We start from the raw sequence: 26,647 nt of genomic DNA, 5'->3' as shown, positions 1-26,647 counted from the left end.
TGTTCTGACTCAGTATTTTCTTGTTTTGTTTAGCAGATAAATACTCTGAATATAGTGCTGGCTTTAAGTTTTGCAGTAGTGTTACCACGTGTTTCAATTGTAATTAATCATTATTCATGGTTACAGCGGATCAGTCCAGTGATGGAGAATGTAAAAATGTGTGTGTGCAGCGGTGTTCTTTGAATTAATATCACAGGCATTTTACCATAATGGTTAGGTCATTAAAAGTGTGGACCCTAGAGTCAGTTGCTTGGTTAGAATTCAAGATTTACCATTTGATATGAATGACCTTGGGAAATTACCTAACCTCTGTATTGTGGTGTCTTCACTCACCAAATAGGAAGAAGAGTGGTATCTCCCTCCCAGGATTTTGTGAGGACTAAGGAGGCTGAGGGGTGTGGTAGGTTGAACCTGCTCACGGTGCGTGTTGGCTGCCTGCACCGTGATCGTTGAGGGTGCATTGGAACCCACGTGGGAGGTGTCGAGCTTCTGTCTTTGCCCCTTCTCCCTCCAGACCTTTCAGATGTAAGACGTGATAGCAGCCCACATGAAACCAGAGACTCCCTTCTGTGGTTTCATTTTTTTTTTTTTTGGTATGCAGAAAATTATACAACTTTATTGACTCTAAAGAACAGTCCCAAACCCATGATAGAAAGTTTCAGTATCAGAGTTTTAGTTTTAAAGGAAGAAAGGTCTAGTTAGAATAGTTGTTTTACGGGCTGGGGATGTGGCTCAAGCGGTAGCCCGCTCGCCTGGCATGCGTGCGGCCCGGGTTCGATCCTCAGCACCACATACAAACAAGGATGTTGTGTCCGCTGAAAACTTAAAAAAAAAATAAAAATATTAAAAAAAAAAAATAGTTGTTTTATCAACTGACTCTTGAAAGGAAAGTCCTGACAGAATAAGGTACTGGTCCTGCTGGCAGTTCAAGGATTTGCTGTTGATAAGGAATGTGAGAGGCAGCCTCAGAGAGGAGGCTGCCTCTCACATTCCTTATCAACAGAGGAGGCGCTGGCATTCTGAGGTGTAGGGCGAGAGGAGGGAAACGGGAGCACAGCCACAGACAGAACTCTGAGCAGAACTTTGCCTTCCGTGCCTTTTCAGCTTTCCAGGAGGTGGCTTCCGCTCTCAAGCAGTTGCCTGCAGATCCAGAGTTGTACTTCCATTTTTCAGCAAAAAGTTTTGATTGAGGAATGAGGAGAGAGTGCAAAAGCAGGACATCAGCCATGGTGGGAAGGGTTAATTGCTAACTGTACAAGTATTCTGGCTTCTTTTTGGGACGGGGGGGAAGGCACCTATGTTGCGACCTCTCCTTGGAGTGGAAGGTGGCCCTGCTGCTGCTGGAACACTGAGGTGCCGGTGCTTCGTTGCTGACCACTGGGAAAGGTGCATCTGCGAGGCCTCCAGTTGGTGGAGGCAGGCTAGCTGAAGCTGACTGGCCAACTGTAGGCAGAAAGACAGAAGAGGACCAAGGACAGACCCACAGGGAACCCTGTGTTTAGGCAGTGGCCGAAAGGAGCCAGAGAAGAGCAGCTGGGGTGGAGAGCCCGGGTTGGAAGACTGAAAACAGAAATACTCACAGTTAACTAATGAGAGACGGACGGTGGGGGAGAACGGCAGCATCTTGGTAGGAGAAGTAAAGGAAGGTGTGAATAAATCAAGAGAATTTTTATGCTTCTGGATAAAGTTAAGTATATCAAAGTAGCACTTTTCAACTTAATACATTCCAGCTGGTTGCGGTGGCACACACCTGTAATCCCAGCTACTTCAAGAGGATGAGGCAGGAGGATCCTGAGTTCAAGGCTAAATTGGGCAGCACTGGGAGCCGCTGTCTGAAGAAAACCAAAACCGAACAAAACTTTACCTACTTAGATGTGATACAGCAGGATTCTTTTTTTATGTTTCTGAATTCTAGATTCTCATATTTTGTCAAGTAGTTTTTATGTCTGTATTCACGAGATACTTGATAGCTTTCTTTTTTTGGTACTTGGTCTGGTTTTGGCTTCAGGGTAATGCTAGGTTTATAAAGTGAGTCAGGAAGTGTTTTTCCCTTTTGAAGGGGCTGTGTAGAATAAGTGTTTATTTTTCTTTCAAAAGTTAGTAGAATTCCCAGTGAAACTACCTGATGCTGGAGATTTTTTGGGGGGAGGTTAAATTGCAAAGTCAATTTGTTAAATAAGATGAATTTAGACAGCCTGTTTTACATTGGGTGAGTTGTGGTAGTTTGTGTTTTTCAAGGAATCAGTCCATTTAAGGGTGTAGAGGTGTTCGTCGTCTTCTCTTGCTGTCTTTTTGATGCCTGTAAGGACTGCAGGACTACCTCATTCTATTCCTGATACTAGTTGTTTTTTTTCTGTTTTGTTAGTCTTGCAGGCTTGTCAGACTCTTGACGAACCTAGTACTTTCATTGATTTCTGCTCTTTATTTCCTTCCGTATGTGTTATTTGATTATTTTTCTAGGTTCTTGAGGGAGTTTAGGTTATTAATTTGAGACTTTTCCTCTTTTCTGATGTAAGTCTTTTTTGTTTTTGTAGTAGGGATCGAACTCAGAGGCACTTAACCACTGAGCCACATCCCCAGTCCTTTTTTGTATTTTATTTAGAAAGAGTCTCACTGAGTTGCTTAGGGCCTTGGAAGTTGCTGAGGCTGGCTTTGAACTCTTGATCCTCCTGTCTCATCCTCCCAAGCCACTGAGATTACAGGCATGTGCCACCGCACCCAGCTGATGTAAGTTTTCATGCATGAATTTTCCTCTTTGCACTGCTTTAGATGTGTCCCACAATTTTTTTTCCCCATCTGTAACATCTTGTTTAACCTCTACAATAATCCAAGCACTAGGTAAAGGTTTTTTAGCATCAGTTTACAAAGGAGGAACTAAGCTCAGAGATTCTATAACATTGCTAAGTTCTGGAGAATGAGCCAGGGTGTCCACTGCAAGTTCTGATGGCCTTCAAGCCTCTTCTTGGCCCTCCTCATTTTATAATATATATATATTTTTGCCTTAAACTCAAGGCATGTGAGCTCCAAATTTCCAACTTGATTGGTAATGAAAATGTGAACCAAGACTTATAACTGGTATCATTTATTGAGCAGGGACCTGGTACTATGTGGTACCCTAGGGGGATTTTAAAGTGGTAAGAAAAATAATTCCTTTCTATAAGGAGTTTTTATCCAGCTGGAAATAAGTTACTTAAATGAAACTAATGAATAGTTGGTTTTTAGTCTTTTGATACTGAGTACAGTGGGAGTTCAGAGAGCTGACAAATCCTTTGTAGTTGGAGAAAACTTTATGAAGGAGTTAGACTCAGAAGTGCCCTCCAGGCACCAAGGTTTAGATGAGTGGAAGACCAAGGATGCCACTCCTGGTGTCTGTCAGCCTGGCTCCTGGGGAGGGGAGCTGCATGACCAGGAGAGCCAACCTGAGCTCCCTCTCCATGCTGGGAAGGTCATCCTGAGCAGTAGTAGGCCCAGGCTGACCAGTAGAGCAAACCCTGGTTGAAAAGGATCTCTGTAGTGAGGCAGGGAACTGACAGTGTGAGCAGGGAACTGGTAGTGTGAGCAGGGAACTGATAGTGTGAGCAGGGAACATGGTGAAAAAGCCGTTTTAAAAATAGAAGAGTCGTCAGAGCACGTGGACTGGTAGTGCATGAACAGAAAAGTACAGACACTGGATAAACAGACAAATTCAGATAATAAAGAAGGTAAATGAAAACACTACAGTGACATTGTACCTATTAAAGTGTCAGATTGAAAAGACAGTGACATTTGATTGGATGAGTTTAATTAATGCCTAACTGCAGCAGAGGCTTAGTTATAACCATAGTTCAAGCCTGGTTCCCACACAGTCTGACGTGATTTATGGGCCCTCTCCAGCTTAGATTTCCAACACTCGCCCCTCTCCCTCTCCATTTTATTTTAATGAGAATTTACCTTTCTTCTTGAGAACATAGTGTCCTCCAGTGCTGACAGCTGCCTGGGCTGCTTCTAACTTGCACCTGCTTAGTTTTGGAGTTGGTTGCTTTTGGGTTCTCAGGTCGGGGGAGGGAGAGAATCTGTGCTTGTTACTGTGAGTGACAAGTTGCTTCTGGGAACTCTTCCTTTGCCAAACACTGGTCTAAGGGCTCTGACCAAAGTGGAAAATAGTAGGGGAAAGGCAGGGCTGCAGCAGATAACTGAGTATCACCATTTCTGCCATTATTGGTGAGCTGTTGGTAGATGGATGTTTTCTGTATTGCTGTGGGGAGGGTATGTGACCATCTTTGTAGTAGAGAGTAATTTCAAGAATGAAAGCATGTTTTTCTTTAACTCAGAAGTTTCACATTAAAAAATTCTGTGGATGTATATATGAAGGCAGCTGCATCATAGCACTAATTATAATGATGAAAAATTGGAAACTTAAGTGCCAAGCAAAAAGGGATTGGTTAGAGAAGTTATGGTCTTTCCGTATTGTGGATGATATTCAGCTAGTGATGGTCATATAGTAGGATTTCTAATAGTGTGGGACAGTAGACTGTTCCTGAATGTTAGTGAAGAAATCAGGTTACAAGAAAGAACATATGGTGTCCCATTTTTGGGAACACATATGCAGAGATAAAAGGAAAGGGGGCCTCTGCTTTTGGCAGAATTGTAGACCTGTATAAATATAAACCCCTTTGCTGTAAAATGCATATTATGTTCTCAGGAAGAAAGGTAAATTCTCATTAAAATAAAATGGAGAGGGAGAGGGGTGAGTGTTGGAAATCTAAGCGTCTGGTGAGTGGTCAGTGCTACAGTGCTCTAGAGTGTTCACCAGTTTTAGTAACTGCCTTAATTTTATGAGAGATGAGCAAAAAACCTTGAGACTGTGACATAAAAATTGAGACACCAGATAAGAATGTGGCTCTTCAAAGGGCTGAATTGTCAGTAAGACAGTAGGTGGACTATAAAAAAGTCAGCCCCTGAGCACATAGGTGTCCCTTGGTCTGGATCTGGATTGGTGGTGGGGGTGGGGATATGATTCCAAAGGAGAACTTGTGACCACGGTTTTCCTGCCGTGGATTTTGTGTTCACACTTCAATACCTGGGTGGGATGTGGGAATCTCCAGATTTAGAAATTGATGTATTCTGAGGCTGATAATATATGACAGAGGTATCTGCCAAGCATTCTGTTCTAGAGGGACTCATTCTCAACCCCACCACACAAACTTCCCAGAAATATAGGACTACCAATGATGGAACTCAGTACAGAGCTACCAAGCCTAAGCGGTAACAAGATCCACCCTCCGCTGTGACAAGAATTAGCAGATAGAACAAAGTAAACCCATGAAGAGGAGGAATAGAAAATATGAGAAGGAACAAGGTGCTGATATAAAAATGAAGGCAAGTTTAAAAACAATTAGTAGGACTCTGGCAGCGAGTAGTCGTTTGGTGAAAGTCTAGAGGGTAGGGCACACAGTAGCGTAGGCCCCGAAGAAGAGAGTGCTAGTGAAGCAGATGACTATGGCCTCAGGGCCAAATCTAAGTTGTGGCTTGGTTTTTTGTTTGTTAGTTTTATAGGAATAAAAACCAAGAAATGGGATAGCCAGGTCATATGGTGGTTCCATTCCTAGTCTTTTTAAGACTAATACTGCTTTACCAGTGGCTGTACTAATTTGCAGCCCCAAATTTTGGCACTGGGGAATTGAACCCAGGGACACTTAATCTCTGAGCCACATCTCCAGCCCCTTTTTAATATTTTATTTAGAGACAGGGTCTTGCCTTGTTGCATAGGGCCTTGCTAAATTGCTGAGGCTGACCTTGAACTCACAATCCCCCTGACTCAGCCTCCCGACCTGCTGGGATTACAGATGTGCACCACTATGGCTAGTTGTAGCTTTTTATAGCTTGTAAAGTAACAATGATTTTTTTTATTCTTAAACATTACTTACATATTTTGGCACTGAGGATTTAACCCCAGTGTGCTTTCCCACTGAGCTGTATCTTCAGTCCTTTCATTTACTTCTTAATATTTTGAGACAGGGTCTCGTTAAGTTGCTGAGGGTCTTGGTGAACTGCTAAGACCTCAAACTTACAGTCTTCCTGTCTCAGCCTCCCAAGTTCTTGGATTGCAGGCATGTGCTACCATGCCCCACTCTAAACATTTTTTTTTTTTTAAGACAAAAGTATGCTGCACAGATTATATGGGATACACAAAACCTAAATTATTAACTGGCTCTTTGAAAAAGTTCCCCAACCCCTAAACTATACAAATATGAGGAAATGTCCAGAAACTAGCACAAGGGGCAGAGAAAAAAGAGATTCAAGGGATGGAGGAGGATGTCTGAGATGTATCCTGTCCTCTAATAGGAGTTCAAGGAGAGATTGAGGGACAGATAAGATTCACAAAGATAATGGCTCATAATTTTCTAGATTAATGAAGACATGAAACCTATGATACAGAAAGTTCAGTGTTTTTTTTTTTTTTGAGCCAAAACCAAAAACTTCCACAAGTAGACATTTTGTATTGAAACTGCAGAAGTTCAAAGACAAAAATGTCTTTAAAGCAGCCCGAATGAGAAGTCAGATTTCCCACAAGGTACAGGTTGGACTGAGATGTCTTTTCACTGAGGATGATGACATCCAGAGGGTTCTTCACAGTGTTGGTGGAAAAGGAAAACCTGATCTCGTATGCCCCACTAAGTCAACATTCAAGAATCAGGAGGAAATAGTGTGTTTGCAGACTCTCACTGAAGACACTGCTTTCGAATAAAAGAAACTATCGGAAGGAATGAAATGCCAAAAGGAATAAAATTGTGAGCAAGAAAATTGGCAAATACATGTGCGAATATATAAACAGGCATCAGTTATGCCACTGAGAGCATGATGAGAGGATAAAAAAAGTGGAGCTAAAACCTTAATAATGACATTTAATTCAATGTAGGTTAGCACAGGTAATGTTCTAAGGGTCTTTTGAGGTGGAAGAAAATGTTAGAAATATCATTAAACTTTTGACTTGATTGAGTCAAGAATACGTGTAACCACTTTAATGATAACAAAAAAGATAAATTGAATACAGAGGTGCTTAGTATGTGGGTAGGGTGGGATTGGTTCCAGGACCTCCTGCAGGTACCCAAAGCTATAGATACCTCAGGTCCCTTATGTAAAATGGCATAGTATTTGTGTGCACCTGCACATATCCTCCTGGGCACTTTAAATTATTTCTAGATTAATTATAATACTGTATTAGTCTGTTTTCTGTCACAATAATGAAATACTTGAGGCTGAGTAGTGTATAAATTAAAGAGATTTATTTATAGCTTTGGAGGCTGAAAGTCAGAACAGCATTCTGATGGCTCTGGCAAAGGCCCTTTTGGTTTTGTAATGTGTCACCTCATGACAGGTGGCATCATGGTGGGGTTCAAGTCCATAAGTGTCCTGGTGTTGGAGTTAGCAGATAAAAAATTTAATTTTTTGTTGGGTGAGGAGGTACATGCTTATAACCCCAGGTATGAGGGAGGATGAGGCAGGAGGATTGCAAGTTCCTGGCCAGCTGGTGAGACCTTGTCTCAAAATTTAAAAATTGAGAAAATGGACTAGGGCTGTAGCTCAGTGATGAAGTGCCTTTGGGTTCAATCTTTAGTAATGAATGAAAAAAAAAATCTTATAAATGTGATAAAGAAAATAGAGGGAAAGAGAAAAAAATGGATAGATATACCATTCTGCACTTGAAATCCTGTATCTAAATAAGAGTCTAATGGACATTCTAGACCTGAAAAATATAGTACTTGAAATTAAGAATGTTTTGGATGGCATTTACAGTGGGCTGGATATATCCGAAGAATGGATTGGAGAACTTGAAATTATTCAAGCTGGCGTACTAAATAAGATTAAAAAAAAAAAATACTGATTTAGGGTAATACAGAGTGAACGGGTGGAAAATGTGAGATTAGGCATTATAATTTGTTGTGGGCCAGGACTGGTGAAGACAGTAGAGTAATAAAAGAAATATACAGGAAAGGGATAAATGCAGACTTCATCATTATCATAATATATTTCAATAAAGAATTGGCAAATCAATATGGATGTAAGCAGTTGGAGGAGTTAAAAATAACTCAAGGCTTATAGCTAATATGTGTCTTCATTTGTGCTAGATACTGTGCAGTGTGTTTTATTCACTATCTAATCTGTTTTTGTTTTTAATATTGTTTTTAGTTGTAGGTGGACACAGTACCTTTTAATTTTATTTATGTGGTGCTGAGGATCAAACCCAGGGCCTCACAAATGTGAGACAAGCGCTCTAGTGCTGAGCCCCAGCCCCCACTATCTCTAACCTTTATATCAACTCTGAACATTGGTGATATCTTCTTATTCATGAAGAAAAGTGTCTCAGAATGGTCAGCTGAGCCTCTGACAGCTTCCTGAGGGGTCGGGTCCTGGCCTGGCTGCTCCGTGGTCGGTAGTTTTCCTGTGGCTGGAGGAATGTCGCGTCATGGGCATAATGGAAAGTAGTGGAAAGAGGAAGTGTTTGAAGGCCTGAGCTGATTGTAACATATCTTAGGAGAGGGCTTTTTTCCACCCCCTGGACTGGGAATTGAACCCAGGAGTGCCACATCCCACTAAGCTACATCCCTGGCCCATTTTTGAGGAAAGTTCTCATTAAGTTATTGAAGATCTTGCTAAGGCACTGAGACTGGCCTCAAACTTCTGACCCTCCTGCCTTCACCTCCCAGGTCACTGGAATTACAGGCGTGCACCACCATGCTTAGCTTATTTATTTTAATTTAAAGAAGTTATTTTTGGGCTGGGGTTGTAGTTCAGTGGTAGAGCACTTGCCTAGCATGTGTGAGGTACTGGGTTTGATTCTCAGCACCTCATATAAATAAATAAAATAAAGGCCTATCAACAACTAAAAAAAAAAATCCTTAAAAGAATTTTTTTTTTTTTTGGCAGAGGGTTATTGGAGATTGAACCCAGGGGTGCTCTACTATTGAACCACATCTTCAGCCATTTTTGTATTTTATTTTGAGACAGGATCTTGCTAAGTTTCTGAGCTGGCCTCAAACTTTGGTCCCCCTCCTCCGGCTCCCAGATTGCTGGGATTGTAGGCATGCGACAGGCTGGGAGAGAGATCTTTAGGGAGCTGGGAATACTGAACTACTAGTATAAGACAGAAAGGCTAGGGTTGAAGTCGTGGTTTTGGGGATAGTCTGATTATAGGTGATGGTTGAAGCCATTTATTAACAGATGGTGTCAAAAGCCTTGGGGGAACATTTTAGGTAGGAGGAAGACTATACCTACTGAAGCAGAATGGTAACAGCAGTCAGGGAGTTGAGTGGGAACACCAAAAAGTACCGTTTCATGGAAATCCAGGAGGGCTGGGAGTGTGCAGAGGAGGAAGGGATCAGTGGCACAACTCATTTAACAGACTTGGTGAGTTTAATGAACTGTGCTGCGAGCTGGCGACATGGCAGGGATCCCAGCAGACAAAGCTCCTGCCCCCAGTAGGTAGGTTTTGGCAGGGAAGGTGGTACTGAATGAATGAACGAAAAGATACGGAGGAAATCAGTAGGTTAATGCCAGAAAGCTCCTGGGGTAATAAAGGCAACTTTAAAATGAGGATGTTCAGAAAATTGACCTGAGGGATGAGAGTCACCAGGAAAAAGAGCAGCCAGTCTGAAGGTTCCAAGGCAGTACAGAGCTTGGCAAGGCCGAGGAGTTGAAAGGAGGCCAGTGTGGCCAAAGTTGGCTGAGCACAGGGAACAGCGGGGGGCCGTTGCACTCGGGTAGGGGTGATAGTGCAATGGGAATCTCCTGTGATTCCTCAGAAAGGGAGAGAGACATCTAATTTGTGTTTGAAGAAGAGCATCCTGGCTGCTCTGTAGGATATGTCATGGGGTCAGGAACAGAAGCAGGCTGGCAGGTTAGGTCTACATGCTCTGGGGGTGACTGAGAGTTAGTAAGCCATGTACTGTGTTTGACTTAAGTCTCTAGAGGTTGTTCCCTTATCAGTGTTGCAGGGATATTTGTTTCTAGATCCTGATACTTTATTGTCATTTTCCAGAGAATGACAGAAGAGATCCTGAGTGTCGTTTTCTTTTGTGCTTTAAATAATTTAATTAGCTATTTAGGAAGGGAAGTTCCTGCTGTTAGACATTGACTTCGGTCTTATTTCAGTTAAAGAGATAGAAGTTAATGGGGATGCGTTCTTTTGAATTATTGTTGAATTATTGGTTTCCACTATTATTATTATAGTTATAAGTTCTGGGGACTGAACCTAGGGGTACTTAACCTCTGAGCTCCTTCCCCAGCACTTAAAATTTTTTTTTTTCTTTTTTTTAGTTGTCAATGGATCTTTAATTTATTTATTTATATGTGGTGCTGAGGATCGAATCCAGGGCCTTACACATGCCAGGCAAGCGCTCTACCACTGAGCCACAACTCCATCTTCCTCCAGCCGTTTTTATTTTTTATTTTGAGACAGGATCTCACTAAGTTGCTAAGGCTGGCCTCAAACTTGTGATCCTCCTGCCCCAAACTTCCTGAGTAGTGGGGATTTTATGGATGTGTGCCACTGCACCTAGCTTGGTTTCCATTAGAATGTTTGTTTCTACTCACATCTCTGTGAGTTAGTAGCACTGGATATATTAGACTAGGAATTGTCAGTCTCTGAGTGACTTTTAAAAAAAATTTGCTTACATTCTGTATGTAATTTTTTGGGGAATTTTTGGTATGAAGACATTCAAATGTAAGCAAAAGCAAAGAACGTAATATGATAATTCCCCACATTTACCCATCATTCCGTGCCAGTACCAGTCAGCTCTGGCTCTTTTTGGTTCACCTGGCCCTCCTCACTGCCCCTGTTTATTTTGAAACAGATCCCAAGTGTGCCATCATCTATAAATCGCTCAGCATCTACTTGTAAAGGCAAGGATTTCCCACATTTCAGTGCTCTGTTTTATTTCTCCTTCAGGCACGTAAGCGGGTCACATAGCTGTGTGGTTTGCTGTGAGGGTCCCATTTTGTACCTGTTGTCCTAGTGTAGTTATCAGTAGAATTGTTTTCACTTAAGAGAGTGTGTTTTGGGACAGTGAATTCTGTGGTTTTTTTATTTATGCAAGGAGAGTTTTTTCAGAGGAACACTGAGTAAATTCTTCAATAGTACCTTCAGCATTGGGTATTTTACTAATAGTGTGTTACTTTTATATTTCCTTTTTAAATCAGGAGAGCAAACCCTGGTGTTCACTATTTTAAGAAGTTATTTACGGAAGGATAAAGTGACATAAGCCCGAGAAAGGAGGCTCCTGGTGTGTGGAAAGAAGGAGGTGAGTGTTGTGCTGCTGCTCGTCTTGCCCTCTACCCTGTGCCCTCCTGTCCGTCAGTGCCTCAGAGAGAGTCAGCCCTTTGGAACAGAAGGGCGATGTCAGGTCTGTGAAATACTGGCCTCTCTGGGTTCTCCGCAGTATTTGACTAGCTGTTACTTATCTAGGTTGAGATGATCCAAATTCTGTATTTTCCTGGATAGATTTTTTGTTTTGTTTTGTTCTCACTTGTTCTACTGAAACCTTTTAGCAACACTGATAGCAGCTCTTTGTTACTTACGTGTGAGTGAAGACTCTACCAGACCTCTCATAGTTGTACATCTTGAGCACAGGTAGAGGCTGGAGAGTGGCTGAGCCCTGACTTATGGCAGTGCCCTTACTGTGTCCATCTTGTCTCCAGGCTAAGAGAATTTCCTGAAGTCAAGGACCACTGTGCGTTCTAGAGCCTCCCAGTTATGATAGCTTGTCAGATGCATCAAGAGTATGTGAACGCTTTTTGGGGGAAGAAATAAATGAAATATTCATTCAGGAATTTGGCACAGTGTATTATAACTGACTTCTAGATATGCTGAGTTTGTGGAGAGAGCAGGCGGAAAGATTCTGTAGCCTCTGATGGTAAAGTAAAGTTTGAGAGAAGAGGACTGGGGATTTGTTTCAAGATGGAAGAGCCAAAAGTTCCTCATGTGCTCTGCTTTATTTTCAGAGCCACACAACATATTGTTACCTCCACGCACTCATCTCCATTTTAGAAGATTAGGGCCCTGATAGGCATGTGGTCTGATAGCACATCTGTCCCCCAAGGATAAGAAATGATGCCTCTCATTTCTAAAAGGCCAAGTTACTATTTCTGGTTTAAGAAGGAGCACATGGTGTCTGCTAATGGAAGATAAATAGAAGCAAACTGGGAAATACCTTTTGTCTCTGGATTACTGAATCTGCTACTGGCTGAAGAACAAAAGAGTTCTCTTCAATTCTTTTCAGTTCTAAATTTAAGAAATTGAGCCTTTTAGAGTTGTTTTTTTTTTGGTTAAGTGGTTCAAAAGGATGTTTGAATATTGGAAGTGAACATTGCTAATAAGATTGGTGGGAAGGTGTTTCTCTTCATCTAATGAGGCCAGATCGTTACTGAAGACATCTTTGCCCACTGTTGATTTTAGCTGGTCATCATTTGATGGGGCGCTAGTGCTGCTCTAGATCTAGTTAAACAGGAAGAGGCTGGGTGGGGGTGGGTGTAGACTGAAGCTGTTGAGGGCACTTACCAACCACGAGCAGTGTACACCTGCCGGGCAGCGTCTCTGCCTTGGATTGGCAGTATTCTGAGAAACACACTCTTGTTCCAACGTTGTTTGATCCTAGAAGGTGAAGCATTTTCTAGAAATGTGCTGGGGTGGGAGTGGTGTTGAACATGATCTTTTCAACACACTGACATGGTTCTTTTTCTCTTGCAGGCTTGGCTGTTGGCAAAGACGTGGATAAGAGCCAGTGGTTCTAATGCCAGTGGACCTGACCAGCTACTGTACAACTGTGCAGTAGAAACTATGCATATTTGTTGGTCAGCAAAGCCAAGGAACAAGAGTTATGGCCTTTGAAATGGCCTTTGTGATTCCAGGGTATTTTTCCTGGGTTTTATCATGCTGTACCTCCCTTCCAACTCAGCAGCAATGTGGTACCTTTTACTGTTCAGTGAAGATTAAGGACGTGCTCTTTGATCAACAGCCAGAACTTAAAACCTGCTGGAACAGGGTCAGGGACCATGTCATTCGCAGCTGAGGAAGATGAAATTTCCATTTTATGTGGTGCCTTGTACAGGGAGTGCACTCACTCTTCTAGGAACGTGTGAGTGAGAAAGAGGTTGTGTTTTTCTGACTAGAAACTCACGGTTATGGCGAGTGACCCAACGTGATCAGAGGGGCAAGAGAACTCATGACGGGTTATACCATGTTGCGGAATGGGGGAGTGGGGAATGGAGGTCAGACCTGCATGCTGCGCTGGTCCAACCGCATCCGGCTCACGTGGCTCAGCTTTACACTGTTCATCATCCTGGTTTTCTTCCCCCTCATTGCTCACTATTATCTCACCACGCTGGATGAGGCAGACGAGGCTGGCAAACGGATTTTTGGCCCACGGGCGGGTAATGAGCTCTGTGAGGTGAAGCACGTGCTGGACCTCTGCCGCATCCGCGAATCGGTGAGTGAGGAGCTCCTACAGCTGGAAGCCAAGCGGCAGGAGCTGAACAGTGAAATCGCCAAGCTGAACCTAAAGATCGAAGCCTGTAAGAAGAGTATTGAAAACGCCAAGCAGGACCTGCTGCAGCTCAAGAATGTCATTAGCCAGACTGAGCATTCTTACAAAGAGCTGATGGCCCAAAATCAGCCCAAACTTTCTTTGCCTATCCGACTGCTCCCAGAGAAGGATGACACTGGCCTTCCTCCCCCAAAGGTCACGAGGGGTTGCCGCCTGCACAACTGTTTTGATTATTCCCGCTGCCCTCTCACCTCTGGTTTTCCTGTCTATGTTTATGACAGTGACCAGTTTGCCTTGGGCAGCTACCTGGACCCCCTGGTCAAGCAGGCTTTTCAGGCTACAGCACGAGCCAATGCTTATGTTACAGAAAATGCAGACATTGCCTGCCTGTATGTGGTATTAGTGGGAGAAATGCAGGACCCAGTCGTGCTGCGGCCATCTGACCTTGAGAAACAGCTGTATTCCCTACCACATTGGCGGACAGATGGACACAACCACGTCATCATCAACCTGTCACGCAAGTCGGACACACAGAATTTACTATACAATGTCAGCACAGGCCGTGCCATGGTGGCCCAGTCCACTTTCTATGCTGCGCAGTACAGACCTGGCTTTGACTTGGTGGTCTCGCCGCTGGTCCATGCCATGTCAGAACCCAATTTCATGGAAATCCCACCACAGGTGCCAGTGAAGCGGAAATATCTCTTTACCTTCCAGGGTGAGAAGATCGAATCCTTGAGATCCAGCCTTCAGGAGGCCCGCTCCTTTGAAGAGGAGATGGAAGGTGACCCTCCTGCTGACTATGACGATCGGATCATTGCCACCCTGAAGGCCGTCCAGGACAGCAAGTTAGATCAGGTCCTGGTGGAGTTTACCTGCAAAAACCAGCCCAAGCCCAGTCTGCCGACTGAGTGGGCGCTGTGTGGGGAGCGGGAGGACCGCCTGGAGTTACTGAAGCTGTCCACCTTTGCCCTCATCATCACTCCCGGGGACCCTCACTTGGTTATTTCATCTGGGTGTGCAACACGGCTCTTTGAAGCCCTGGAAGTTGGTGCTGTCCCAGTCGTGCTAGGGGAACAAGTCCAGCTTCCTTACCAGGACATGCTGCAGTGGAACGAGGCGGCCCTCGTGGTGCCCAAGCCTCGTGTCACCGAGGTCCACTTCCTGTTACGCAGTCTCTCTGATAGTGATCTGCTGGCCATGAGGCGGCAAGGCCGCTTTCTCTGGGAGACATACTTCTCCACTGCTGACAGTATTTTTAATACCGTGCTGGCCATGATTAGGACTCGCCTTCAGATCCCAGCTGCTCCCATCCGGGAAGAGGTAGCAGCTGAGATTCCCCATCGTTCAGGCAAGGCGGCTGGAACTGACCCCAATATGGCTGACAACGGGGACCTGGACCTGGGGCCAGTAGAAACGGAGCCACCCTACGCCTCACCCAAATACCTCCGCAACTTCACTCTGACCGTCACTGACTTCTACCGCAGCTGGAACTCTGCTCCAGGACCTTTCCATCTTTTTCCCCACACTCCCTTTGACCCTGTGTTGCCCTCAGAGGCCAAGTTCTTGGGCTCAGGGACTGGGTTTCGGCCTATTGGTGGTGGGGCTGGGGGTTCTGGCAAGGAGTTTCAGGCCGCACTTGGTGGTAACGTGCCCCGAGAGCAATTCACAGTGGTGATGTTGACTTATGAGCGCGAGGAGGTGCTCATGAACTCCTTGGAGAGGCTGAACGGCCTCCCGTACCTGAACAAAGTGGTGGTGGTGTGGAATTCTCCCAAGCTGCCATCAGAGGACCTTCTGTGGCCTGACATTGGCGTCCCCATCATGGTAATGCAAAAATGGGCAGTCTCTCTTGATGCACGTACTTCACTCCTAATGCCTTTCCCTTTAGCTATCTTAACTCCTACTGGCGAGGAATGTACATCTTTTTAAACACGGGTACAGATGACTTTTCCCGTGAAATTTCTGCTTGTTACTTCTTTAGGCCTTGCCAGCTCATTGCTGCTACTTACTTCCTAAGTCGCCTGAGCACTGCCACCGCTAACATTGCTACTGGACCTGTGCAGTTATCCCTGCTAATCATAGTGATGAGAAAGCTCATGGTCAGGAAGAACTTAGGATCCAGGCACTGTAATTAGGGTTATATGATGTATGATTATCACTGTTTCTTCATTTTGTATCTGTGGGAACTGAGGCTCGGAGAGTTGATTAATTTGCTCAAGGCCATGATGAGTAATGGAGGAGGTGAGCTTTACAATGTCTGATTCCAGAAGCTTCAGTTTTTAATCATCCCAGAGGATTTGGGAGAAGAATGATGTCATTCACAGGATCCTCTGGAAGCCTCTGGAAGGGTGGAGTGGGGTTTGATATTTGGGAGTTGGAGAGCCTTCTTTATTCTAGAGTATCTTGCAGGGTCTTTCTCTTATTCTTTATTTTTTAAATTTTAGTTGTAGATGGACACAGTGCACCCCCCCCCAATCTATCTATTTATATGTGGTGCTGAAGATCGAACCCAGTGCCTCACACATGCTAGGCAAATGCTCTACTGCTGAGCCCCAGCCCCAGACCGTCTTTCTCATTCTTTACTCCATGTCTGATGTTTACATGCTGTTATTTTACAGGAAAGATAAGATCTAAACATGTAGGACTGGGTGGCATTCTGAGGCTTTTGTATCTACCTGCTTGAATTAAACTGGTGATCTGCAAGAGAGATGTGAGGCCTTAAAGCAGACCTGTCAACTACTTACCTTGCAACATTGGTACTTTCTAGAAAAAGGTAGCAAAGAACAACAAAAGGTCTGATGGGCCATGCATCAACTAGAGTCTTGCTTAAGAAAATTGGTGATTTTTAGGGATGATTTGTGTGAAACCAATCAAAGAAAGACTAGGATTCTTTCCATCCCAGAGTTTATCTTGTATATTAAGAAATCTCCTTTACAAACTTTTTCCTAAGTGAATTTTACTCATTTCCTTTCTTAGTTACAACTTCATAACTGTCACTGAATTAAAAAATAAAATAAAAGCGGCAGCAGCACTTACTCTGCAAAGGGCAGATGCCATCCCACAGTGGGATATCAGAGCTGCCTACGCTTTCCGTTTTTCCTGCGTGTTCTTTGAGTTTGGTCAAGATGTGGAGAAGCTGGTGCCGCCTGGTAAACCATGAACTAGAGTTCATTGGAGCACTTACTAGAACTGTTCTTTCTTTAACACTGGTAGGAAATATGCAGTCCTCTTTATTGCTGGGCAGCACACTGCAATTAATGCATAACCTATTCGGAAGAGCCTGAAACTTTCCAAATAAAGGGCCATTCTAGAAAGCTCATATTAGGGATGCAGTTTTTTTCTAGTTCTTTTAAAATGTGGCAACAGTTTCATGCTGGAGGTCTCACACCATTCTCTAAAAATTTTGACTTCTTTCCATTTAAGAGAAGCAGGTGTTTTGGGCAGCAGTTGGAATTTCTGACATGGGTGCAGGCAGGCATCAGGGCTAGAGAGACAGTGGCAGCTGTCTGCCTCCCCTGTCAGAGAGGCACTACTATGTTGTGCCTCAGAGTGGCTTTCCACCTAGATGCGGACATCACCTATTCATTGTGTTAGGATTAACAGGGCTTATAAAATCAGCAGCACGGTGGTTCCCAGGCAGTCTCAGATTCCAGTCCTTAGGAAAGTGACTCAAAGTCAGCACATTGGTTAAGTGAATCAACCCAGGAACCTCTGTCATTTCAGAAAATGCTGAGCAACTTGTGTTTCTCTTCTGCTCAGCTTCTCAACTAAGCAATATGCATAAGTTCTAGATCATGTGTGAACTGTGAAATCTGTTGAGCCCCAGCTATTTTAGTGGCACCTGGTAGATCTTCTATACTAAAATTCCCCATTCTTTTCTAATAATTGATTACATAACAAAGGGGTCTGGCTTAGAATAAAAGTGTCCTTGGACACTTTATTTCCACTTGCTGTATGCAAAGAGAATTCCAGCTCAAATGGAATAGTGAATGGGCAAGGAGCCAGGACCTGCGGAGAAAGGGGAGAAGTGTGGTGCTCTCACTGAATGTTGTAGGGCTGCTGCAGGGAGATGTGGTGGTGCTGTCTGCTCTCTCTGTGTCTCTCCTTCCTCTTATCCTTCGGGCCAGAATGACTGGATTTTGTCTGAGAGTCCCAGCTGTCCTTCACCCTGTGTCCCTTGCATTCTTTGCTAACAGTTGAGTCAAGCACCTTGGCTCCTGGAGCACAGCCACAGAGATGTCTAATGGAAGTCAGATGGAGAGTGTTACTCTGCCAACAAATTTGATGTCCATTCTCTTGAAAAAGTCCCCACTAGGTTGGGACCATGTTTTCAGGGCCCCTTAAAGACATTCTGCTGTTCCTGGTGATAGTCAGTGGGCTTCCCCTGTGTGTTATGTGTGGCTTTCTCTGTCTGCTTACAGGATCTTTTCCTTATCTTTGGCTTTTAGCAGTTTGATTTTGATGTTCCTTGGCATTGCTTTCCTTGATTTTTTTTTTATTTTGAAAAGTGTTGCTATTTTTGTCTTACGAGGCAGATAATTTGGACCCAGACTAAAAGTTCTTTTAATGGCTACTCCACAGTTCGTTGAGTTCTTTTATATTTAGCTGGTCTGCTTACAACCTGCACCAAGCATGCGCAGGGTTGAAGTGAGCCAGAGACCGGTTTATACCCAGCACTGGGAGCTCCCCCTCTCTGGTTTTCTCCTTTTTGGAATTTCCTCCTGTCTTTCCGGGCCAGTGGTTGCCCCAGACTCTTTCCTCTTATCCTTCAGGACAGCCTGACTGGATTTGGTCTGAGGGTTCCAGCTGTCCTTCCCGGCCCTGGCTCTGTGCTCTCTCCTGTATCAGCACTTCCTTCCCTCTACATGTCAGCTCCACTCCATAATGTGCCGTGAGTGGCTCCCTCACCATTGCCTTCAGGAAGGTGTCCTCTCAGTATATTTGTACAGAGCTTGATTGCCATCCGCAGGAGGATTGTCTGGTAGGAGCTGGCTCAGCCCTCCTGAAGCAGATGCCTGAAAATAATCCCTTTTGATACATGGTCCCACAAAAGTTTGATTCATAGTTATTGCTTTATTCTGTCCTGTTTGCATGTGTTCCTTTCTCACACTTTAGATTCTAGAAAATAGTGATAAGTAGGGGTGGCCTTGTTAGAGCATTCTGTGAAATGAGAACCTTAAGATCTGTGCTGTTGGTGTTTGAAGACTTGGGCTGTTAGGAAAGTGATATCTTTTAGTTATTTAGGAGCATAGCCAGGCTTTCTCAAAGCAGTGCTCATCTTCACACTACGTTTGTTGGCTTCTTTGGAAGCCAGCCCTGGAATCTGAATTTTTCATTCTCCCTTCATAAAGGGTACAAACTAATTTACCCAGGGTGCCTGGCAAGGGCTCTTGGACATCGGAGAAGCTTGTATGGAGTGAGAGAGCCTTGTAAATTCTAGAGGCATCCACAGGCAGTGGCAACTGTGAGAAGCAACCCTCTCTGCATTTGCAGTGGAGCTCTTGTGGGGAGTTTGAAGGGAGGTGGGAGAAGGTGGCCAGGGCTGGCTTGTGCAGAAACATGCAGGCCAAGCTGGGCAGTGTAGAATGTGTCCTGAGTGTGAGAGGATGCCTCTCAGAGAAAGAGAGCAGAAGCAGGTAAAAGACTTGTAGTAGCAGTAGCCCAGGGGAGAGGTGGTGGTAGTCTGGATCATGGTGAGTTCAGAGGTGAGCTTGACTCATTCATGTCCTTGGAGACTTCAAGGCCGGAATGCGTCATTTTTTCCCCAAATAAAACTACAGCAATGTGATAGAGATTTGAGTTTGTGGAGGATTGGGGATGTAGCCCCGTGGTAGAGTGGCTGCCTAGCATGCATGAGGCCCTATGTTCCATCCCCTGAAAAGAAGAAAGAGAAAAAATGACCAACTCAAGTTTTAAAGTGAGTGGTTTCCAGCTGGAAGAGGGCAAGAGAGGAGTTTGTTTTTCAGGGCCCTTTCCTTCTCTCGTAGTCATTGGTATTCAGATAGAAAGGAGATGTCTCTGTTTTGGGAACTTGAATGGTATGCCAAGAGGGTTATTGTTTCATTATTGAGATAGGCTCTTTCTGAGTTGCACAGGCTGGCCTGGAATTTGCCATCCTCCTTCCTCAGCCTTCTGAATTGCTGGGATGTGCTCCATTACACCTGGCAAGAGTCTTTTAATATTGCTTTACAAGTAGTGTGTTGGGGAAGAGGATTGGGGCCTGAAGGAACAGCCTCGGAGCACCCGTGATGTCTTGGTGCTCAGGCGGCCAGAGGCTTTACCGCGGGCCAGACTTCATGGAGAGGAGAGGTCATTATAAAGACTTAGGCCTCAGAAACCTGATAAGTTCTATTTTTGCCTGTCCATTCTGCTCTATAAAATATCCCTTGTATGATTCAGATGGTCATTGTCCAATGTTATGATTTCTAGGCAAGTTGAACAGGAGGAACCTTTCCAGCCTCTCCAGGGGAGGGCTCTACAGAGGCTGGTCGGCCTCACTAGGTATTGGTGGATCTGGGTGCTTGGGTTTTTCCTTTGACAGTATTTTACTTAATAACTCGATGATTGTAACTCTGGCTTTTTCTTTCTGTTTGGGATGAACTGTATGACTGAAAAAGAAGATTATAAAGCAAAGCTACCAGAAATCGGAATAGCCAAAATTATAGAAATGTAGAGGAATTGCTGAAAAGACATGTTGTAAAAGTAATTTACTAATTATATTCATAATTTACTTATGTAGGTATTTGTACTCTGTAAATTCAAAGGAAGGAATCTGAGACTGCAAGAATTTTATTGTTTCAGGTCATTTGACTAATTAATACCTACATTAGGCTTGTGCAGTGACTTGTAATCCCAGCTGCTCCCAGCTAATGGGGGCATTGGGGCCAGTACTGAGGCAGGAACACAGTGAAGTTTGTAGCTCCGTGGTGGAGTGTTTGCCTAGCATGAGGGAGGCCCTGAGTTTGATCTCTTGCACCAAGACCAACCAACCCAAAACAAGGCCCTAACCAGTTGAGGCTGGCCTTGAACTTGGATCCTATCGCCTCAGCCTTCTGAGTGCCACTGCACCTGACTTTAACTTATACTGTTTTACCTTCAGTTTTACAGGGATCATTGCCAACTTTTATAAGTTAAAACAGACTTGTCCCAATCTAAAATGTATGGTAGTTTTGTACTGTATTAGCCAGTATTCCAGGTTATAATTGGAAAACCAGTTCACCATGTTATCTTCTTACTCCTTTCCCTTCCTTTTCTGCACTTCCCAGCTGTGGCCCCACCACTTGGTGTTTATTGATGAATGAGTCCCTTGGAGAATCCAGGAGTCCTGGTGCCCATTCATTTGGTGGCCTCTCTGCTCCCCTCCCTACTCACCCCCAGCTCTGTTTCACTCTGTGCTGGTGTTAGGTACATACGACCGGTGTCTGTGCCTCTGCTGGGGCCCCATTTTCCTGATTCCTGAGCCCCATGATTGGCTGCTTTCTTAAGTTAGAGGAAGAGGAGGCTGGAAGGCTGAAGTTGGCTGCTGTTTGCGTTCTCAGCCGTGTGGTGTCTGGAAGCACAGCGTCTTCTCAGTGGATTTGTTACAAACTGTGTTTGCGTGCTGTGGTGATGAGGCTAGAGGCTGCGGCCCTCGGGCCGAGTGCGATCGTAAAGAGAAGGACAGCATTTTAAGTGTGTTAAAGTTGCTGAGTTTAGTAGGTGGCAGAGTTCCTCCCTGTTTCGCTGTGATGAATGAGAAGGAAGGTGTGGTGACAGATGGGAAGGCTTTTATGCACAATGGCAAACAAAGAAGCAGGGAGGCACCCTTGGGGAGCAGGGGATGTGAAACCAGGAGGGTGAATGGTAGCGAGTGCTGCTCCCCATTTGACCCATGTAGGCTGATGGGTTTTTTGTTTAGGTTAAAATATTGTCAGACTTCCTATTTCCTTTCTAATTATCATTCTTTAATATTAAAAAGATTTGAATATTCATTGATAATTTTGATCTTTTCAGGTATTTATATCATTCTGAAAACAGAATGGAAAGACTTAGTTATGTGCTAATTCCAACTCTTTCACTCATACTGTGTAAACTGCCTGTTGAAATCTATCATATGCCAGGCACTGTGCGCTGCTCATTCTGGTTAATGTCATACCAGTGATTAGAGCATTAATTTGCAAATCATTCTTCATGTTCACGAGTTACCAGAGTGTACCCATAAGTTTCTAGTAGCACTGTGCTGTGATAACACCAGGAAATAGACCGTGTTGGGGTGGGAGCTGTTGTAATTTGAAACTGAACAATATCATCAAAAATGAGAATTTTTCCCCTAAATGTCAGGCACTAATACTCTTGTTGACCAATTTCTTTTTACATTCTCTCAGCGTTTTTCAGACTTCTGGAGGCTAATGTTGATCTCTGTGTCTGCCTTTAGAAATTCTTGAATCTTTTTGTCCTTCTGATTTTGGTACCAAAACCAATAATGGTTATTTGGCCGAGCTTGTATCTTGCCATCGAGCACTACAGCTTTGAAGCAGTTCCTTCACCACCATCCCTTCCTCCCTCACCTCACCTGAACTTTAGTTTATATTTGCAGTTTGTTAGGGTGGAAGTCTTAGAGTTATGGGAGGAGTTGGTTGTCCTTGGATAAGGAACTTCAGTTATTCCTGAAATACTGTCCGCTTTACTCATCTTTTTGGAGATCGACTCAATCAGGGTGTCTCAGGAGTGGCACCAATGACATTTTGGATTGAATCATTCTTCATTTGTCAGGGGAAGGCTGTCCTTTGCATTGCAAAATTTAGCTACATTCAGGCCTCTACCCACTAGACCCAAACAGCTCACTCTCCATTGTGACAACCAAAAATGTCTACAGACATTGCCAGATGTCCCCTGGTGGGTAGGGGTGGGCGACCACTCCTGTTAGAGAACCCCTGCTCGCCTAATTTTTTTTTTTTCCTTTTTGCACCCTAGGGCCTCTTGCCTGCTAGGCAAGCCCTTTGCCCCTGAGCCACATCACCAGCCCTGCTCTCAATCCTTAAGACAACCTACTCTGACCACAGTTGTTGGCCAGCCAGCCACAAAAAAAAAGCTGCAGTACTTGACACATGTGTCTGTGATGCTTACAGCTTTCCTTTTCTCAGTTCTGATGGTTAAAATGCAGTTCCCGTACCTGCACATCTTGCTGTCAGTTCTGGTCCAGGGGAGGGGCACTGTGTTCCTAGCATCAATGGTGATTCCTTTCTTGCCTCTTGATTACCCAAGTGATGGATTTTAATAGACTTACTGAAAAGCTGGTGGTAAAATCCAGGCCATGTCTTGGCCACATTGCTCCTCCATCTCTGACTCCACCCTGGTCTTATAATAAGTAGGTTCTCTTGGTTTGGTTCATTTTGTAAACCAGTTAGATTATTTTGGATGTGTTCTAGGTATCAGAGTATGATCATTTTAGGTTTTTTTGTTTCTCCTTTTCACATTTTGGTTGTCTGTCTTATTTGGCTTATAAATAACTTCAGTTTTTGTGGACAGCATGGTGCCATGGTGGTGTAGCTAGTATGGTCCTCACTCCAAAGCCGTGCTTTTCCCTTCGCTCTAACACTTCTCAAAATTTAGTGTGCACAGCAGTCACAAGGCGTCTTGAGAAATGCAGATCCTGTCAGGGCTGCTCAGGGCCTGCCTTTCTACAGCCCCAGTGATGTCACTGCTGCTGGGCTGTGGATCCCATGGGTTCTCTGGCTCTGCTCTTTTGCCATCACTGATTCTGCTGTAGATGAGCCTTCTGGAGATTAACCCACAAAGTGGTCAGCTACATGTGAATGTGCAAGCTGTCTGTCAGCTACTCCATGAGGTGGGTCTTCCCTGGGAGACCTGGCTGTGAATGTCCACTGTTCCAGCTGAGGAGCAGTTCAGCCAACTGGCAGGATTGCAGTGTGGTGAGAAGCGGATGGTAGGTGTGTTGGGAATGAAGAGTCAGTGGTGAGGTGGGTGCGTCGGGGCCTGAGCCGCCGCTGTATTCCATCCTGTCTGAGGTGGACCTCATTTTTGTTTTAACATTTCTGAAATTGGGATGTGTCTTACAAAACTTGCCAAATGGTGCTCCCTGGGGAGTCAGCAGCTGCTGAGATGGGAACTTGGAGACTCCGCATTGGCTGCTCTCCTCCTGCCTCGGGCCGCAGCTGCTTGGTTCTGTTTCTGAAGCCCAGTGCAGGCCCTCTGCCACAGATGGGGCGTTATATACGTGTGAAGTGCTTGTGGGCGAGGTGGATTTTGGTGTCTCTTGCTCGGCTCTGATGCCTGGTGTCTGTAGCAGCCCACCTGTTGCAGATCTTTGCTGTGATTTGGGCAGAAGCACATGTGGGTTGAGGTAGAGTGACATTCCATGTGATGAGTTATTTTACATAATTGATGGTATGTACATTAAGAACGCATTTGGATTGGGCTGGGGTTGTGGCTCAGCGGTAGAGCATTCGTCTAGCATGTGCGAGGTCCTGGGTTCGGTCCTCAACACCACATAAAAATAAACAAATAAAGGTATTGTGTCCAACTTCAACTAAAAAATAAAAAAGAACTCATTATTAAAAAAAAAAAAAAGAATGCATTTGGATTGAAGAAGTTCTTAAAGTTAGCCTCGGCTTAGCAGGGAAGGACTGGATTGGGGTGAGGAGTGAGAGGCCACTCCTGCAGCTGCTGGCTGTGTCTCGTCACTCTGGGTGTCAGTTTCTCCATGTTTAAAGAAACGTGGACCATGTGATCACCAAAGCCCTTCAGACTAAGTCTGCTAGAATGAATTAATTCCAGTACAAGTTCTCTGCTTCAAGAGCATAGACGTGACATTCTGACAAGTTGGGGTGTGACCAGAGGCATCTGCAGGCAGATGGGTCTCTGGGGGAGACTGTTTGTAGAGGGGAAGGAGTCGTGTTTTAAGCTGAGGCGAGCTTGCTGGTTTGGTCATGGAGTTCCATGTAAGCTCCAACACTTCAGGTACAGTTGACATGCCAAGCCAGGTAGGAGCTATCCTCAGTACAAGGGAAGTGTCTGTTGACAGTAAGATGACCTTCCCGGCTTTCTAAAAAGACCATTCTCCATGAGATGCTCTTTGTTTCTTGAGAATGAAATGAAAGCTCCTCATCACTGGGACTAATTATCTGAAGATTCTGTAAAAATAAAGTGAGCTGTCTAAGTATGACTGCAGCCATTAATGATTGAGACTTAGGCGGCCAGGCGACTAACAAAGCTGCCAGCTGCACTGAAGGTGAACTGGGCTTATCTGGGGTCTGGTTCAATTAAACTTTTTTTTGGTTTTAATACCATTCTACCCTTTGAGGTACTGACCCTTGTTTTATGAAGCAAATGTTGCCTTGCATGTGTGGGTCACCTTGCTTGGGTACTGGGTGATTGACTTGATGGACAGAGGACCTGGCTCTTTGCTCCACTCCGTCCAGCTTGAGAGGGAAGCTGGCTTTGGGCTGTGCGGTCAGCACTGGAGGTGGGCGCTGCAGTGGGAAGTGGCTGATCTCAACAGGATAGGCTGTGCGTTTTTGTTTTTGTTTTTCCTGCTTTGTATTTCCCCCCAAAGCCTTAAAGTTGTGGGTCAGAAATGATGTAGACTTGAGGGATTTCAGAATTTGGTTTTAAGAATTTGTGGACAGGCTGGGGGTCTTGGGGCTGGGAACTGTACCCTCGGTTCCACGCGGCCACCTTGTGTTCTCTGGGAAGGATATTTTCAGTTTCCTAGGTTGTGTTAACAGGAAGATCCTCAGCATCAGTTTGTTTCACAAGAAAATTGGTTAACAGTGAATAAAGTTTGAATGTGAAATCCTTGTATAGTTTTTGAATCGAAAGGCAGTTTTTATTCCTGAAAGGCATATGCTTGATATTACATTCGGTAGGTAATCAGGCCAAATGACTCAGTAGACTTAGCTAGTCTTCTTGGACCTAAGGACAGTTTTGAATCTGCTTTATAATGCGGCATTGATTTCTTGCATTTTTCTCCCTTGCTCCAGGTGGTTCGTACTGAGAAGAACAGTTTGAACAATCGATTCTTGCCCTGGAATGAGATTGAAACCGAGGCCATCCTGTCCATTGATGATGATGCTCACCTCCGCCACGATGAAATCATGTTTGGGTTTCGGTGAGGACTTTTTCAGTCAAGAACACTTGAGTGTGCAAGTGATAGAAAACAATAACTCAGGCCTGGATTAGGGAGCAAAATGGGTTTCTTGGTGACAGTGACAGAGAAGCCCCGCAGAGGTAGAAAGGCTATGTCGGCCAGGGCTGTCCAGGACCCTGGTGTTGGAGGATTCTATTTCTTGTCCTCTCCTGCTCTGCTCTCACATAGGTTCTTCCCTGAGGCTAGGGAGGTGGGATTCATTGATTGGCTGGACCAGAGTTTCGCACCTGCTCCTGGAGCTGCAGGTATATCATCCTTGACCTCAAACCCTCTAGGCTTAGAGTAGAAGCAAAGTGTATTCTCTCAAAAATATTCAGAGCTTGGTGTCATCAAAGGAATGGGGACCAAATGCCAGGCAGGTAGAGGAGTGAGAGGCCAGCTCCTGCAGCTGCTGGCTATGTGTCGTCACTCTGGATGTCAGTTTCTCCATGTTTAAAGGAACATGTGGACCATGTGATCCCCAAGGGCCTTCAGGCTAAGTCTGCTAGAATGAGTGAATTCCTGTCATGAATTGTTCTTTGGTGTTGTGTATCTTTGTTCTTTTGTGTTGCTGTGCGTTGAAGCAGTACAGAATCCTGGGCCTGGGAAGAGCGGGTGGGACACAAAGATGCAGTAGGAAGATGGGGGAGGAGAAGAAGGTGGTGGGGATGATACTTGACATCTGCGGTGCCCATGTTGGGTGCCGGGGATTAGCTGAGCACTTTGGTTTGTCTCAGAATGCCTAGAATTTGATGGAAGTTATAGCCGTATCTTCTTACATAGGAGTAAATTGAGATTCCAGAGAACAGAGCCACGAAGCCAGAATGTTAGTGGCAGACAGAGCAGGGATTCCAGTGCAGGGTTGGCTAACTCCAGAAGCCGCTCAGCCACGGCCCTGTGCTGCTTTCTGGAATCTCAGTACACACTTTGCTGTAGAGCATAAGCATCCCGGTGGGAGAACGTTACAGGTAAGAGGAGAGGTGGGTTAGGGTGTTCG

General features: G+C 44.6%; 1 protein-coding gene across 3 annotated transcripts in view; it reads left to right on the top strand.

Annotated features, from left to right (window-relative positions):
• Positions 1 to 26,647, top strand: part of Extl3 (exostosin like glycosyltransferase 3) — a 51,037-nt gene that overhangs the window by 8,426 nt on the left and 15,964 nt on the right. For all 3 annotated transcript variants that reach the window (XR_007347006.1, XM_015499426.2, XM_048801503.1), the window contains exons 2-4: positions 11,179 to 11,279; positions 12,725 to 15,347; positions 25,505 to 25,632. Coding sequence is in view for 2 of the 3 variants with exons in the window: in XM_015499426.2 (XP_015354912.1) it covers positions 13,200 to 15,347; positions 25,505 to 25,632 (2,276 nt within the window). In the remaining variant the exon portion in view is untranslated. The remainder of the gene's footprint in view (positions 1 to 11,178; positions 11,280 to 12,724; positions 15,348 to 25,504; positions 25,633 to 26,647) is intronic.

Source organism: Marmota marmota, unplaced genomic scaffold, assembly GCF_001458135.2.
Source record: "Marmota marmota marmota unplaced genomic scaffold, marMar, whole genome shotgun sequence".
NCBI lineage: Eukaryota > Metazoa > Chordata > Mammalia > Rodentia > Sciuridae > Marmota > Marmota marmota.
This window is presented reverse-complemented; position numbering and strand designations above follow the sequence as displayed.